Source organism: Macaca fascicularis, chromosome 1 (genome assembly GCF_037993035.2).
Source record: "Macaca fascicularis isolate 582-1 chromosome 1, T2T-MFA8v1.1".
Taxonomy (NCBI): domain Eukaryota; kingdom Metazoa; phylum Chordata; class Mammalia; order Primates; family Cercopithecidae; genus Macaca; species Macaca fascicularis.
Genome location: NC_088375.1, coordinates 19,576,002 through 19,594,208, shown reverse-complemented (window position 1 = coordinate 19,594,208; position 18,207 = coordinate 19,576,002). Strand labels below are relative to the sequence as shown.

The 18,207-nt window shown below is 41.9% G+C and overlaps 1 protein-coding gene across 1 annotated transcript in view; it reads right to left on the bottom strand.

The window, feature by feature from the left end:
- Window positions 1-4,393: 4,393 nt before the first annotated feature.
- ABCB10 (ATP binding cassette subfamily B member 10) overlaps window positions 4,394-18,207 on the bottom strand; it is a 43,621-nt gene continuing 29,807 nt past the window's right edge. Inside the window, exons 9-13 of the mRNA XM_005539815.4 lie at window positions 15,935-16,014; window positions 14,321-14,501; window positions 9,644-9,687; window positions 6,656-6,690; window positions 4,394-6,213 (exon numbers count right to left, since the gene is read on the bottom strand). Of these exons, the coding sequence (XP_005539872.3) occupies window positions 5,982-6,213; window positions 6,656-6,690; window positions 9,644-9,687; window positions 14,321-14,501; window positions 15,935-16,014 (572 nt within the window). The 3' untranslated portion in view covers window positions 4,394-5,981. The remainder of the gene's footprint in view (window positions 6,214-6,655; window positions 6,691-9,643; window positions 9,688-14,320; window positions 14,502-15,934; window positions 16,015-18,207) is intronic.

Here is an 18,207-nt window from a genome sequence, read left to right as displayed (position 1 = left end):
AAAAAAAAGAAAAGAAAAAAAGATACAAAAATTAGCTGGGCATCGTGGGTGCACAGCTGTAATCCCAGCTACTCAGGAGGCTGAGGCAGGAGAATCGCTTGAACCCGGGAGGCAGAGATTGCAGTGAGCCAAGATCGGCCGCTGCACTCCAGCCTGGGCAACAGAGTGGAAAAAAAGAAATGGTAGCAGTTCATATTGAAAAGGCTGTGGGGAAACAAGCACTGCTTACATATCTATCTGGTGGGATTGTAAAAGTACAATCTTTTAAGAGGACAATTTCTATCAAAAAGCCTTATAATTACTTGGCAATTTCACCTTAGAAATTTATGTGAAAAAAATCAAATAATAAAGACAATATTGTTTATAATAGTGAAGGAAGTAGAAAGTAACATAAATTGTCAACTAGATTTATAGTGCATCCACATTATGGAAAACTGAAAAAAAAATACTAAGGTCCTGAGTCTGAAAAAAAAAGCATTATGAAAAGCTATATTTAAAAGAATACATATGGACGTGAGTAATGAACACTTAACAATGTAGGAAAATATTCGTGCAAATTTTCTAAAAAGCAGTTTGGTTAAAAATAGTATGTGAAGAGAATTAGGTCAAAGTTGCAGTTACAAAAGATGCATAAGTCTAGAGATCTAATGTACAGCATAAGGATTATAGTTAACAACATTGTATTATATCCCAAAAATTTGCTGAGAGGAGATTTTATAGACTCTTTCCTCAAAAAACCCCAAAAAAGGTAACTCTGGAAGATAATGGATATGATAATTTGCTTGACTATAGTTTACTATGCATACACATATCAACATCATGTACACCTTATAGAATAAAAAATAGTGTGTGCAGTGACAGGGTTTAGGACTTACCACCCCAAAATGTGACACCTTGGCATTTGAGAACACAGTAGAAGCAGGAAGATCATTCTCTGACCTTCTTCCACCCTTCTCCTCTAAAGCAGGTCATAAGACCCTCATTTGAGAGATGCCTTCCCCATACCTGGAGGAAAGAAACACCCTTATCTCTGAAGACACAGGGCCACAGAGAAGAGTCTGAACAAACAGGCTTTACCAAGTTCCCCCAGTTATTACCATTAGATCAGACCTTTGTCCAGTCATACCTTTCCACATGTTGTCCACTCATCAAACCTAAGCATAAAAATGCACAAGTTTCCCTGTTTGTTTGGGTCTTCATTTCCAAAGGCTCCTATGTCATGTTAAACTTTTAAATAAGTTTGCATGCTTTTCTCTTGTGAATCTGGTTTTTGTTATAAGGGCCTTAGCTATGAACCTAAGATGGGAAGAAAAGGTATTTCTTTCCCCCTACATGCAATATAAGCACATTTAAATTTTATTAAAATAAATAGAAAAATACCTCCCCAGTGTAGACATGTGTGTATGTGTGAGGCGCCAGCCAACTTGTGGTTCTACTTGGAGATGTGCCTCTCCTCTGTACGTCCTTCCCAAAATATCACCTTTGCAGTTCAGATCAAACTTTGATCTGTGTAGGACTAACAACTGCAGTCGACAACAGGAAAGCAGCCAGAATGATTCCCTGCCGATGTGGTGGAATTACTAGACTCCCATTCTCACAGCATGGTAATTAGTGTGTGAAAATGGAGAGGCACAGGAACAATGAAGAACACATATGAAAATTACACACACCCAGTCATTTTCAGGGCACTCATCTAATCCTGTCAATGGAACTTTTTGAGATGGCTCTAAATTTCAGCGCGGTTTAGAAGTCCTTCAAGTAGTGCGGAATTTTTTCACTATCTCTGGCATCAGTGAGGTTTCTGTCAGGCACCTCAGCTTGTACGCCATGTAGTCTCTGTCACAACTCCTCCCCCTTGTGGCTATAGTGTGAAAGCAGCCGTAGACAATTCGTACAAGAAGGAGTAAGCTGTTAATGGACACTGAAATTTGAATTTCATGATTTTTTTTTTTGAGACAGAGTCTCGCTCTGTTGCCCAGGCTGGAGTGCAGTGGTGTGATCTCGGCTCACTGCAAGCTCTGCCTCCTGGGTTCACGCCATTCTCCTGCCTCAGCCTCCGGAGTATTTGGGAATACGGGCGGTCGCCACAATGCCCCGCTAATTTTTTGTTTTTTTTTTTTTTTTTTTTTTTTTTTAGTAGAGACGGGGTTTCACCACGTTAGCCAGGATAGTCTCGAACTCCTAACCTCGTGACCGCCCGCCTTGGCCTCCCAAAGTGCTGGGATTACAAGCGTGAGCCACCATGCCTGGCCGAATTTCATGTATTTTTAATGTGTCATGAGATATTTTTCTCTCGATTTTTTCCAACAATTTAAAACTGTAAAAACTATCCTTAGCCTGCAGGCTATATGAAAACAGCTGTTTGCCAACCCTTGCACTAGCTTTGTGAGGGAGGCACAGTCGGCACCTAGCACAGGACCTAGCAAAATCGAAGATGCTCAGTAAATGTGCTCAGTAAATGTTTATTGAATGAATTCAGTGGACAGAGATGACCAGGAAAACCCCATGATGCCTCAGAAATACACTCCAAAGGAACATTTACAATGTAGTTTTCACATAATTATTTCATCTATATTTGTTTTGTAACATTTGTACTGGTTTTCACTTATTTATTTACTTTTGAGACAAGGTCTCACTCTGTCTTCCAGGCTGGAGTGCAGTGGTGCGATCTCCGGCTCACTAAAACCTCTGCCTCCCAGGTTCAAGCGATTCTCCTACCTCAGCCTCCTGAGTAGCTGGGATTACAGGCGTGAGCCACCACGCCTGGCCGGGAATTCATCTTATTTTATAAAACTGCCAAAGCTTATCAAAAATAAACTAAAACCAGGCCGGGCGCGGTGGCTCACGCCTGTAATCCTAGCACTTTGGGAGGCTAAGGCAGGCGGATCGCTTGAGCTCAGGAGTTCAAGATGAGCCTGGCCAACATGGTGAAACCCTCTCAACTAAAAATACAAAAAGCAGCCGGGCATGGTGGGGCACGCCTGTAGGCCCAGCTATTCGGGAGGCTGAGGCAAGAGAATCGCTCGAATCCAGGAGGCGGAGGTTGCAGTGGCCAAGATCGCGCCACTGCACTCCAGCCTGGGTAAGAGTGAGACTCCGTCTCAAAAAAAAAAAAAAAAAAAAAGATGAATTTCCAAAATGGAGCCCTACTTTTATAAGAGTGCACTTAACAAGGGTATGACCTACAATGGTTTAACTTGTGATTATTCTTTGAGAACCTGTCAGGCCCAGGGTCAGGGGAGACCTTGCACGTAGAGACAAGCCTGGGAGGGTATATAACAAAATGCTGAGCTCAACAATGTGAAAATTTTCTTTTCTTCTTTTTGAAATGGAGTCTCACTCTATCACCCAGGCTGAACTGCAGTGGTGCGATCTCGGCTCACTGCAACTTCTGCCTCCCGGGTTCAAGCAATTCTCTTGCCTCAGCCTCCCAAGTAGCTGGGATTACAGGTGCCTGCCACCACGCCCAGCTAATTTTTTGTATCTTTAGTAGAGACGGGGTTTCACCATGTTGGCCAGGCTGGTCTCGAACTCCTGGCCTCGTGATCCACCCGCCTCAGCCTCCCAAAGTGCTGAGATTACAGGCATGAGCCACCACACCTAGTCAACAATGTGAAATTTTATCTTCACATGGGGGATTTCAGGTAAATTTTCTTTTTTGCTTATTTTCTAAATTGTTTACATGAAGATACATATACCTTCAAAGGCTCTCCATGGAATAGGACAAAAGGTAGTATTTTCAGCATAGCTTTGAGCTGGCCCCTGCCTATCTCACTAATATCTTGTTTCATCACTTCTTGCCTGAAACTGTGTATATCATTAATGCTGAATTCACAACTTACCTATGCATATTTCCTCCTCTGTGAAATGGGGAAGATAAATATTTGTCTAAATTACAGGCTTGTCAAAGTATCAAATGTAACATACAAACACTGGGGAGACAAAAAAGTGATACCAGAACACAGTGTTACAACTACACCTCTTTATGGTGCCTAGCTGCATTCTTGTTATTCGTTTTCCCCTGCCTTACCCCTCCTTCAAAACTAGAAGTTCCTTGAGGGCAGAAACTGTGCTTTCCTCATCTATCATCAACTTCACAGCACAGTGCCTTGTCCCTGATGTGGGTAGGAGATACTTATTTACTGCAGTGAAACAACAGAATATTTGTAAGTAGGAAACAAGTGATGACATTAACAAACTTGATATGGAGGAATGAATGGAACTTTTAATTACAACATGTTTTTCTAGATGTGTAATGTTAGTCTTTTCTTTATTCCTGAATCTCCACAGCCAAATTCTAGTAAGAAACAATGTAGTGAGAAGTTTTATAAGAAATGACAGACTGCATCTTTGGTTCCGGGGTCATTAAAAAAAAAAAAGTGACAGACACAGATAAAGTTCACTATAAATTTTAATCTATGATATAAAATATTACCTAAAGATATAATTGAACATCATGTATCAGAAAATAAAACATAACAATGAAATGCAATTTTGTAAATACTTCTATGGCACAAGGATTATTTTCCTCAGATTCAACCTTGTAATTGTGTTTTGTTTGCTTTCTGAAAATCACACTTTATAAAGAACACAAGTAGAGCTTGTTAAAAATGATCGTCACAGCTGTACTGTTTACTAATTCAAAGAACACTACATTCATTCATATCAATTTTATTAATTATGAAGAATATAATATTCCATGCTTTTCATGAAATAGTGGTTTCTTCTTCCAGTCTAATCAGGGAACTGATAAATGCTTAGTTCATGGGAAAACTTCCATTCGATTTCCATTGACTTAATTACTTCTTAGGGTCTAGCCTCATCAATGGAGAAAAAGCACTTTTTCTTGAGGCAACAGCAAATTAACAGCACTGATACAAAATATGGCAAATTCAATGGTTGTAGCATTACTTTAGGAATTTTGAGACTATAAATAAAACTATAACCATAAATAAAAGGGCTTCTTAATATCTTCTTTTCAGGAGAGTAATACATTCTGAAGCTTTCTTGTTATTCTGTTGAATAGCAAGGACTTCCAAACTTAAATTTCTTAAGGCTGAAAATATTCCCCAGATTTTAGCCTTATTAAATGAAATTCCAAAAGTATTACAAAATAAGATTCAATTTGTCTTGAAAATATAAATTTGTAACAGATATTTTTCAAAATACATGCCTTCAAACAACTTAAATGCAAAAATCATTCATTGTTAATAATACCTAGTAGTTCATGCCTTGCTTCCCAAAAGTACTCATACAAACATGTGAATTTAAAAAATACATTTTCCTGTTCAAAAAATAAAGCTTCTGCCCTTTTAAAAACTTGTCAGGCTTTCATGTGCCACAATGTTGAAAACTGCACATATTCAAACATAGTTCCCATAGGAACACATATTCCTCAACTCTCACACCTTTGAAGACAAAGGAGACAGGCAATGGAAATGTTCCCTTCTTTCCAGCTGATGTTAAAGAGTTAGGTTTGTTTCATGAGATTATCAGAATAAAGGGTTAAATTTTCATTTTCCATTACTCTTATCTAGTAAAATTAGACTCAAAAGTAGGTAGAATACTACCAGAAGAATTACACAGTGATTGGTAAACTGGCCTAAAATAATCAGGCTTTTTATTTATAATTCCCTTTTTAAAGTTGTCATTTGACAATAGCTTTAATCTTTAACAGTAGGCAAAAGAAAATGAGGTGCCATGCTATATTGATTAAAGTATTCCACAATAAAAGAAAATACAGAACCTGAAAATAACTTCAGTGCTATAGACATTTAAAAAGTTACAATTTTTAAAACTCTGAATAAAAAGATCTTGAGAACAGGTACATTTCAAAACAATATTTTACACACTTTGGAAAAAAATAGGTATTTTTCAAATAACTTGATATATGGTTTACGTATTTCATACAGTCTCTTTTTTTTTTCTGTAACACTGTTTTGCATTAAAGTCTTTCATGTTGTTTACCAGTAATTGTTTCCTTATGCTGAAATAAAACTTTGTTTGTTCATTAGTTTTCTGTATATCCCATTTGGTTTTGAAAGCAGCTCTTCATGTTTTCCATATTCAGTAATTTTTCCTTGGTCAAGAACAGCAACCATATTAGCATTCTTAATGGTGGAGAGACGATGGGCAATAACTAACACCGTTCTTCCATCCATCAGTCGATCTAGAGCTTCTTGAACAAGGTGCTCATTTTCAGCATCTAGCGCACTGACTCAGGAGCACACACGAGAAAGCAAAGACGTCAGTGACACCTACACTACAGGCTCATGTGCTTCCTGATACACACACTGCAGCCCTTCCTGAGCAATGAATTTTTACTGTGATCAAAATTTCAATTGTTTGGGACTTTCTGATCTCCATAAAACTATACTGTAATATAAGGAGAAAAGCATTCTGCACAGTTACGGCTTACAGAGTGATTGGGATTGATGGCAACCATGTCTGAAGTGGACCTAGAACCCTCAACTAGGACTCAGACTGCCCACTCCTTTTCAACTGTCACTATTAATTCAGCCTCCCTCACTTTAAAGTAAAGGGGGAAAAAAAGCATTTTCAGTTGTATCACTTTGAGGGACAGAATTAAAATGTTTTGGTGAAGAAGAATTTGGTTTAACACACATAATCGCATATATTATTAAGATATCCTCACCTGGTTGCTTCATCTAGGAGAAGAATTTTGGGATTCTGAAGAAGGAAAAAAAAGGAAAAGATAAAACAATTTTATTGGAAAACACAAACTCTCAGCAATAAAAAGGAATAAAATTCTGACACATGCTACAATGTGGATGAGCCTTGGAAACTTATGCTAAGTAAAAGAAGCCAGACACAAAGGATCACACACTGTATGAGTTCACTTATATGAAATGTCCACAACAGGCACTTCTTTTTTTTTTTTTTTTTTTTTGAGACAGAGTCTCACTCTGTCGCCCCGGCTGGTGTGCAGTGGCCGGATCTCAGCTCACTGCAAGCTCCGCCTCCCGGGTTTACGCCATTCTCCTGCCTCAGCCTCCTGTGTAGCTGGGACCACAGGCGTCCACCACCTCGCCCGGCTAGTTTTTTGTATTTTTTAGTAGAGACGGGGTTTCACCGTGTTAGCCAGGATGGTCTCGATCTCCTGACCTCGTGATCCGCCCGCCTCGGCCTCCCAAAGTGCTGGGATTACAGGCTTGAGCCACTGCGCCTGGCCCACAACAGGCACTTCTACAGATTGGTGGATACCTGGGGCTGGGTTCAATGCAGGAAATAAAGAAGGGGAGCTGCATGGCTGCTAAAGAGTAGAGGGTCCCTGGGGGGGTGATGAAAATGTTCTAAAATTGAGATGATGGATGCACAACACTGAATAAACTAAAAACCAATGAATTATATTTTTTTTAATGGGCAAATTATGTAGTATGTGAATTATATCTCAAACTGTTATAAAAAACTCCACAAAGTATTAAGTGTCTGGGATAAGTACATAAATGAAAGAATTAGGGACTATTTTAAATGATCATCAGAGTAACCACTAGACCAGCTATCGTTTATAGCACAGTTTTATCCTGCTGGTCAGTGAGATGGGAATCTAAAATGAGTAAGGTGGCCGGGCCTGGTGGCTCACAACTGTAATCCCAGCACTTTGGGAGGCCGAGGCAGGTGGATCACCTGAGGTCAGGAGTTTGGGACTAGCCTGGCCAACATGGCGAAACCCTGTCTCTACTAAAAATACAAAAAAATTAGCCGGCCTGGTGGCGCGTGCCTGTAATCCCAGCTACTCAGGATGCTGAGACAGGGGAATCGCTTGAATCTGGGAAGTGGAGGTTGCAGTGAGCCAAGCTTACACCACTGCACTCCAGCCTGGGTGACAGACTGAGACTCTGTCTCAGAAAATAAATAAATAAGTAAATAAATAAATAAATAAGTAAAATGAGTAAGGCTGGGTATGGTGGCTCACACCTGTACTCCCAGCACTCTGGCAGGCTAAGAGGGGAGGACTGCTTGAGCCCAGGAGTTCAAGACCAGCCTGGGCAAAATAGCAAGACCCCATCCCTACCAAAAAAAAATGTTTTTTTAATTAGCTGAGTTTGGTATGGTATGCACCTATAGTCCTAGCTCCCCGGGAGGCTGAGACAGGAACATCACTGAAGCCCAGGAGGTCAAGGCTACAGTAAGCCATGATCACACCACTGCACTCCAGCCTGGGTGACAGAATGAGACCCTGTCACAAATTTAAAAATTAATAAGATAAAAATAAAATTAGAAAGATACAGTCTATAACTTTCAAGGTCCTGCTTATAATTTAAAAATAATTAACTTTGGGAGGCCGAGGCAGGTGGATCACTTGAGGTCAGGAGTTTGAGACCAGCCTGGCCAACATGGTGAAACCCCATCTCCACTAAAAATACAAAAATCAGCCTGGTGTGGTGGCATGCGTCTGTGATCCCAGCTACTTGGGAGGCTGAGGCGTGAGTATCACTTGCAACCTGGGAGGCAGAGGTTGCAGTGAGCTGAGATCGTACCATTGCACTACAGACTGGGTGATAGAACGAGACTCTCTGTCTCAAAAAAAAAAAAAAGCTAACACGTAAGATAAAAAAAAAAACACAACACTAATCTGATGTCGATAAAACATTACAATCCTAGCTTAGCTTTGCAAATGAAAACACACACCCTCACAAAAAGGTGGCTACTATCCTTCATATATTATTCACAATAGCCCCAAACTGGAAATGACCCAAGCGTTCATCAGCTGGTGAACAAATCAACAAATAGAGATCCATCCATACTACTCAACAGTAGAAGGGAATAAAGTACTGATACAAGCTACAAATTGGAGAAATCTCAAAAACACTCCATCTGTACTAAGTGAAAGAAGCGAGATGCCAAAAACCATATATTGTCTGATTCCATTTATCTGAAATGTTTGGAAAAGCAAATCTAGACAGAGAGAAAGTAGATTCGTGGCATCCTGGGGCTGGAAACAAGGAACGACTGCAAGTGGGCACGAGAGATCTTTTTAGGGTGACGGAAATGTTCTGAAACGGGACTTTGTGTGCAACCAACTCTGCAACTTTACTAAAAGTCACTGGAAAGTACATTTAAAATAAATGAATTTTATGTATGTAAATTCCACTTCAGTAAAGCTGCTTTAAAAAAAAAAATCACCTATAAGTCTGAGGAGAACAGTTGTATAACAAAGGGAAGGCTACTGCTTCCTTAAAAAGAGAATGCCTGCCTTTCAGCTAAAATGGCTCTTCCCTTTCCTTCTAGGAATCTTGCCTAAGTACTTCGAGTCTGTACTATTCATTTTAGCAGCTGATTACAGATTGTACAAATATGCATACTGTGCTGTTTTATATTTTGCATTAATAATCACTGTTTCACTGGCTAGAGTGTATGCTTCTTGATGCAGGGTCCATGTGTTAACATTCTTCTACCTCCAACAACCTTAGCACAGTACTGGGCTCATGATACCTAAGAAACACTTCTTAAATTTGGACAATATACTACACTAATTTACCTTTCACCAGAACTGTCACCCTCCCCCTCCAAGAAAAAAAAAACAAGAAAAGGAAGAAGATAAATACTAAATTACAAATTACAAGGTCCTTAATAAAAATAATCCCTAATTTTAAAAACATCCAAGTTGCTTCAGGCTTACCTTTAGCAGAGCACGGGCAATTGCAATCCGCTGTTTCTGCCCACCTGACAAAGACAATATTTAAAAAAAGAAAGCCTTAACAAAAAATCTTAGTAATAGGCTTTTATGATAAACCATATAGCAATTTGAAGGTAAGCTTCTTCTAGTTAGTCATAGCTGACACAGATAGACCAGAAACGTATTTTAAAATATAGGTTTAAAATATATCAATCCCAAAATTAATAATAACTATTATTATCATAGCCAACATTTGTTGAGGACTTCCTATATACCAGGTATTTTCTTTTCTTTATTTTTGAGACAGGGTCTTGCTCTGTCACACATGCTGGAGTGCAGTGGCGTGATCACTGCTCACTGCAGCCTCAATCTCCTGGGCTCAGGTGATCCTCCCACCTCAGCCTTCCAAGTAGCTGAGACTACAGGTGTGCACCAACACACCTGGCTAATTTGTGGTAAAGATGGGATTTTGCCATGTTGCCCAGGCTGGTTTCAAGCTCCTGGGCTCAAGCATTTCGCCCACCTCAGCCTCCCAAAGTGCTGGGATTATAGGTGGGAGCCACAGTGCCCAGCCAATACCAGGCATTTTCTATATGCACTGCATGCATTTATCTCATTTAATGTTTTTATTTTAAATAATTTCAAACAAGGTCTTGCTCTGTCACCCAATTGGAGTGCAACAGCATGAACACAGCTCATTGTAGCTTAATCTCCTGGGCTCAAGTGATCCTCCCGCCTCAGCCTCCTGAGTAGCTGGGACCACAGGCCCATACCACCACACCTGGCTAATTTTTAAAATTTTTTGTAGAGACGGTCTTGCTCTGTTGCCCAGGCTGGTGACAAACTCCCGGACTCAAGAGATCCTCCTGCCTTGGTCTCCCAAAGTGCTGAGATTGTGAGCCACTGTGCCTGGCTAATCTTTTAAAATATCCTATGCGATAGACCCTATAATTTTTCCCATTTTACAGATGATAAACTGAGATACAAAGTAACATGACCAAGATCTCACAGTTGGTAAGTAATGGAACTGAGATCTGAACCTACACAGTGCAAGGGGTATGCTCTTAAAAGCATGTAAAGATCTACGCTGTTCATTGCTACACATACTTCCTCCCTAGCAGAATATCCAATGTAGCAAGGAAACCAGAAACTCAAGATATTTGTAGGTTTCCAAAGTACACTTGAAATGTCTAGGAGCAAAGGACATCAATGGTGCTGAGACTGGTAATTCTAACATTCCCACATTATAGCAGTTATTTTTTATTTTTTATTTTTATGTTTTGAGATAAGAGTCTTGCTCTGTCTTCCAGGTGGAGTGCAGTAGTGCAATCATGGCTCACTGCAACCTTTCACTCCTGGGCTCAAGTGATTCTCCTGCCTCAGCCTCCCCAGTACCTGGGACTACAGGCAGTGCCACCATGCCCAGCTAACATAGCACTTATTCTTTATGATGTTCTTTTTTTCCCCTCCTCTAGAGGAACAAATAGTAGTATGTGTGTATGTATGACACTGAAAATTACAGTAGGCCACTCTAATCCTCCCTGTCTTTTTAAGTTCAAATTCTACTAAAAGTGAGGGAACAAACTGGAAGTAGGTGTGGGAGAAGGTGGGATGGAGTTGAGTCAGCAGTATCTGTGTTGATTCCCTCCCCATCTTTGTCTCACCCCATCCTCCCTCCTCTTCTCCAGGGACGCTGCTCCTAAGTCACACTTGGAAAGTCTCAGAGAGCTCACTCCTCCCAACTTACATTGTTTATAAAACCCAATTCCACTTCTGGGGATAAAAAACATTCCTTTTTGGTTGATTTTATTGGCTGAAGATACTTATCAACAGTAGTTGCTGGACATCATTTTATATCCTATAAGAGAGGTTCATCCTCTACATCTGAGGTGTGTGGTGCTGCTAAATGCTGCTCTCAAACAGGAAACCAGTGCACACAAGGAGAGCAGTGAGGAAAACCCTCTCCCGAGCCTCTGATTGGTGAGGATGCCTGAGTGCCCTGAGGTACGTCCTTAGAGCAGCCTGCTGATGGCTTAGGTCCCCTCTGAGTCATCTGTGGTGCCAGTCAGCACACTGGGAATCTATTACTAGGTGCTCTGTCTTCCTCCCAGAAAGTAAGAGCAGACTGGAACCTCTGGTTACTTCACTGAGAAACAGAGCTGGAGGATCCTGCCAGAGGGAAAGACATGCAGAATCTGTTGCAAGGGAGGTGATGTGCTCTTGGGACAAGCCTCACACTTCAATGTTCAATAATTTCACCACGAGCAGTTTAAACTGGTTTTCTGCCCCGTTTCTCAGATACATTTCAGAGATGGAGTAGCAGAGAGGAATTCTACTCCTGGAACAGCTCAGATCTATCAAAGATGCCTTTTCATCTACTGCTTATGTATGTTTTTTAATCATATACAATAAGCTTAAACCCTTTTGTTTTATATTTTCTGTGGTCTAACTTCAAATGAAAAGTTTAGCACTGGAAAAGACTACTGTTTTTTTTTTTTTTTTTTTTTGAGACGGAGTCTCGCTCTGCCGCCCAGGCTGGAGTGCAGTGGCCGGATCTCAGCTCACTGCAAGCTCCGCCTCCCGGGTTTACGCCATTCTCCTGCCTCAGCCTCCCCAGTAGCTGGGACTACAGGCGCCCGCCACCTCGCCTGGCTAGTTTTTTGTATTTTTTAGTAGAGACGGGGTTTCACCGTGTCAGCCAGGATGGTCTCGATCTCCTGACCTCGTGATCCGCCCGCCTCGGCCTCCCAAAGTGCTGGGATTACAGGCTTGAGCCACCACGCCCGGCCAAGACTACTGTTTTAATCTAATCTGCCAGCCTTCACTGTGGCAAAGAGGCACCCACCCTCTGCTCAAGCAGAGACAAGGAGTTTTTTTTTTTTTTTTTTTTTTCTTTTTAAGACAGGGTCTCACTCACTCTGTCACTAAGGGTGGAGTGCAGTGGTGCCATCTCAGCTCACTGCAACCTCTGCCCCGCTGGGCTCAAGCAGTACTCCCACCTCAGCCTCCTAAGTAGCTGGGACCATAGGTGCATACCACCACACCTGGCTATTGTTTTGTATTTTTGGTAGAGAGAGAGTCTCACCATGTTGCCCAGGCTGGTCTCGAACTACTGAGCTCAAGCAATCAGCCTGTCTTGGCCTTCCAGAGTGCTGGAACTACAGGCGTGAGCCACCGTGCCCGGCCAGGAGCTTGTTATCTTGCAAGGGAACATTTCAATATTTGTATTGACAAAAAAAAAAAAAAAAAAAAAAAAAGTGTTTAGCTGAAAATTTATTTCTCTTTAAGTTCTACTCATTGGTTCCATTTCTGCACTTTAAAGAAATACAAAGTAAGTCTTCTCTCTCCTCAAAATACGGCACCCATAATGTGATCCAGAATGATAGGTGTGGTCTGACATCACAGGGAACCACTCACTTTGTCTTACAGCTGTGAGTCCACTTAGCAAATTATGGCCCACAGGCCAGACCTGAACCATGGCTTGTTTTTGCACGGCCCTCAAGCTAAGAATGTGTTTTACATTTTTAGAGTTGTTAAAAAAACACACACACACAAAGAAGAATGTGTGACAGCAATCATATGTGGCCCATAAAACCCATGATTCTTTTTTTTTTTTTTTTTGAGACACAGTCTTGCTCTGTGTCCCACGCTGAAGTGTAATGGCACGATCTCGGCTCACTGCAACCTCCGCCTCCTGGGTTCAAGCAATTCTCATGCCTCAGCCTCCCGAGTAGCTGGGATTACAGGCACCCACCACCACACCCAGCTAACTTTTTGTATTTTCAGTAGAGACGGGGTTTCACCATGTTCACCAGGCTAGTCTTGAACTCTTGACCTCAAGTGATCCACCCGCCTCAGTCTCCCAAAGTGCTGGGATTACAGGTGTGAGCCACCGTGCCTGGACAAAACCCACAATATTTACTCTCTGGCTCTTTAAAGAAAAGTTTGTCAAACCCTGGTCTAGCATGTAGGGAGTAAATAACTCTTTCAGTTTCAGCTTTGTTCCTGATGCACATTCCCTGACTCCCTGGGCAAATCATCCTGCCACTTCTTATCTTATTTTCTTTAATTTTTGAGGGTCTCAGGTTGCAAAGCACAGTTTTTTTGTTTTGTTTTGTTTTTTTCCAGATGAAAAAAAGCTTGCTGTGGCTGAGTACTACTCAGAATTTTTGGAACACATATGGGGTAAAAAGTGAAAAAAAACACTGGGGAGTTTTCCACATGTAAGAGAGCAAGTGGTAAGGCTAATTTCAAAAACTCTAAAGATGAAAACCTAATTAGAAAATAATACTGCAATACAGAAACATGTGGGCCGGGCACAGTGGCTCATGCGTGTAATCCTAGCACTTTGCGAGGCCAAGGTGGGCGGATCATGAGGTCAGGAGATTGAGACCATCCTGGCTAACGCAGTGAAACCCTTTCTCTACTAAAAATACAAAACATTAGCTGGACTTGGTGGTGGGCGCCTGTGGTCCCAGCTACTCGGGAGGCTGAGGCAGGAAAATGGCATGAACCCGGGAGGCGGAGCTTGCAGAGAGCCGAGATCGCGCCACTGCACTCCAGCCTGGGCGACAGAGCAAGACTCCGTCTAAAAAAAAAAAAGACAAAAAACAAAACAAGAAACATGTGAAAAGTTCTTTGGATATAGAGATTTTGCTACAAAGCAGTAAAGAAATGCACCTGAGAGGAGAACACCCTTTTCTCCAACCACAGTGTTGAACCCTTGGGGGAAATTCCGGATGAAGGCCACTGCATTGGCCACTTCAGCTACTCTCTGGACTTCCTCAGTGGTCACAGAGGAAGGGTCATCAGCACCATAAGCAATGTTCTCAGCGATTGAGCAAGAAAACAAAATGGGTTCCTACAAATAGGAAATAAAACATATCACAAATTTCAAACAGACTTCCAACATGTCTAATAAATTGAGACCTAGCAGTCTTTTTTAAAATTTATGTTTTGCCATAAACAGGATTTTATCATCTGTAGTTCTCACCATGCTGCAGGCAATGAGACCTCACAGCAGGTGCCCGCGAGGCACCTGGCACATAGTAGGAACTTCATAAATGTCAGTCCCCTGCCTTAGGAATCAGGAGGCACCAGGAGACCCCGAGTCCCCCTTCATTTTCCAGCTGCTTGCCTTCCACTCAGGACAAAGTGGGGAATCCATCTCCATCCATTACTTTTTGAAATACACACAAACCAGATAGAAACAAACAATTCTGCCGGGCGCGGTGGCTCAAGCCTGTAATCCCAGCACTTTGGGAGGCCGAGACGGGCGGATCATGAGGTCAGGAGATCGAGACCATCCTGGATAACCCAGTGAAACCCCGTCTCTACTAAAAAAAATACAAAAAATTAGCCGGGCGAGGTGGCGGGTGCCTGTAGTTCCACCTACGTGGGAGGCTGAGGCAGGAGAATGGCGTGAACCCGGGAGGCGGAGCTTGCAGTGAGCTGAGATCCGGCCACTGTACTCCAGCCTGGGCGACAGAGCCAGACTCCGTCTCAAACAAAAACAAACAAACAAACAATTCTGACAGAACCGTATAAAGTAGTCCTAAAAAATAAGCAAACTTCCAGGCTCTTTTCTCCATCCCTAATAATATACACCACTCATGTCCCTACACTCCTGAGCACCCATCACTGTCCACCTGCCCTCACCCAAGTGGAGTGAGGAGAGAATGAGCTAATTGCAAAGAGAGGTTCAGAAATGGGGGGAGGCTCAGGTTTGTATGCTATGTGCACAGCCTGTTCAATAAAAATTAAAACAGCTGCAGCAACATTTCCCTGCCCCAAAGGGTCTTGTGAAAATGGCCTTATCAAAGTGACCACATTACATTAACACTCTGCTTTGAAATCTGCAACTTCTTTGCAGGGAGGACTCTGGCTCTTGCCAGTCTTTGCTCACTTCTCCCTGAAACTCATTATGCAGAATAGTAGACTGTGGCTGGTGATAAAAATGGGAAGTGGGGAAGAATCAATAAAAGCTAAAAAAGAGTCAATAAAATCTTCTATCATTTCCTCCCCATCCTCTAGACTATCTAGTAATGGCAGTCTCCAGCTTTCAATAACAAGTCAATGCTTCACTCTTGCTCAAGAGTTTAGGGTTTTCAGGAAACAGTGCCACTTGCAAACCTAAACAACCTGCCATGTGAGATGAGCTTAATACATCCCGAAGACTTCCATTCCTTCTCTCTTGAGACGTTCGAGACAAAAAAAAAAAAAAAACAACAAAAAACAAAAGACAAAAGTAATTTTAAAAGAAAGGGAAATGGAAATGGAAGCCTCTCTTCTTACCTGACTCACTGTCCCAATCTTGGATCTCAGCCACACTGGGTTTAGCTGACGGATGTCATGGCCATCAAGACTAATAGTTCCTTGTTGAGAGGAAAGGAAGAGTCACTGAGTGTGATGAGGCTGATGATCAACACAGAAAAGATCCGGTGGGAACATTCCAGACTCATTTTTTAAAGATCAAAATGTACGGAAAATCTCCAGATGGACTCTAAAACTAACGTATTTCATGAAATTTAAAGCTAAAAGGGTCTTTCTGGATTGTCCAACTTATTGCCTCCCTATAGTAGCTGGATGACTATCTCACCTAGTCCATCTGTCCAGCTTGCCTTCCTGTACCCTGGAGGTTGGAGGGAGTTTTCCCACAACTCCCTAGTGACTTAGGATTCTACCGATAAGATGCACTTGTGCAAAGCTTTAATTAAGAAGGGAGGGGCAAGCCATGAGGCGTCCACTTGCTGGCATGAATACTGGCAGAGGTGGCACAGTTCTGAAGCTGGTACTCATGATGGCAACCGCCTAAATTTGCAGCTTCCTGACCATGCCAGTGTCAGCAGCTACCTTGAAGGCTTGGTTCTGGGGTGGAGTTCTGGGAACTGTCCTGGACGTACAATCTAGAATCTATTTTGTCACCCCTGTCAGTGATTTTTGAGCTCTTATATTCTACTTAAAATATCCCTTTCTGTATAAGCTTAGTTGGTGAGGAATCTGTTGTCTGCAACTAAGAATCTGGTCGATACCATGGCAGAGCTTTTAAATAATCAGACGCTATCTCTATGACTTTCAGTAACGTAATTCTTCACATTGAGGGTGCTCAACAATACTTGGGGATGATGACAACAGTGACAGCATAAGAAATGCCATTTCTTCTCAGTTAATGTTGTGGAATTATAGGAGCCAGGGGGAAAGTTTCACAAACTGGCAAAAACTTGAGGTCTTTGATGAAAAAGCACAAAGCTCTCTATAGACTACACATGGCAGACATTTAACTGCAGCTTGCTTTGTCCTGGATTTATTCATTGTGGTGAAGAAACTAGAGACTCAGTATTTTTACTTAAATTACAGCAACCTAAATAGGATTGTTTTTTGTCTTTTTTTTTTTTTCCTTTTTGTGGAGAACAAGGTCTCACTATATTGCCCAGGCAGGTCTCAAACTCCTGGGCTCAAGCTATCCTCCCACCTCTGCCTCCTAAGAGCTGAGATTACGGGTGTGAACTACTGTGCCTGGCTAACTAGGATTTTTTTAAACTCCAAATTTTATAGCAAGTCAATGGTGAGTCAAGAAAGTGATTCCAGAGGCAAACAGTGTAGTAAGCCCCATTTTAACACAGGTGGTGATTCCGTGGGTCAGGATTTGCAAGTCACATATTTATCTGACATGTAACCAGCTCTCACATTATTTTAACCAAAAAGCATAAGCACAAAGACACAAAACATTCTTTTCATTTTTTAAATTAAAGAATTTTTTTTTTTTTTTTTTAAATAGAGACAGGGTCTCATTATGTTACCCAGGCTGGTCTCCAGCTTGTGGCCTCAAGTGATCCTCCCACCTCAGCTTCCCAAAGTGTTGGAATTACAGGTGTGGGGCTCCACATCCAACCAAAATACTCTTCTAAATTCATGATTTGATTTTTACTAAGAGTTGTTTGCTTGCTGATATTGTTGTCCCTACTACAGGGAAGACATAAAGAAGTAAAATCATGACAATCTCTGCTCTTAAAGATCTTATAATCCCGTTAAAAATAAAATAAAAACCAGAATGAGAGAAATCATCCATTACGAAAATCCCTACTAGCTCAAAATAGTTTCAATGGAAAAGTCACATAGAAGCGAATCACTGGCCAGGCATGGGGGCTCACGCCTGTAATCCCAGCACTTTGGAAGGCCGAGGCGGGCAGATCACGAGGTCAGGAGATCAAGACCATTCTGGCTAACATGGTGAAACCCCAACTCTACTAAAAATACAAAAAATTAGCCGGGCGTGGTGATGGGCGCCTGTAGTCCCAGCTACTCGGGAGGCTGAGGCAGGAGAATGGCGTGAACCTGGGAGGAGGAGCTTGCAGTGAGCGGAGATCACTCCACTGCACTCCAGCCTGGGTGACACAGTGAAACAAAAAGAAGCGAATCACTGATTGCCAAGTTAACTGTGTTATAACAAGCACTCGATGGGTCACAGGCAAAGGCAGAGGTTCTCCAGGAGCTCCCCATCACTCCTGCGCCTAGCACGCACGCTGGCAAACGGCGGTTCTCCAGGGTGCTGCTGGTGTGTAGGGATG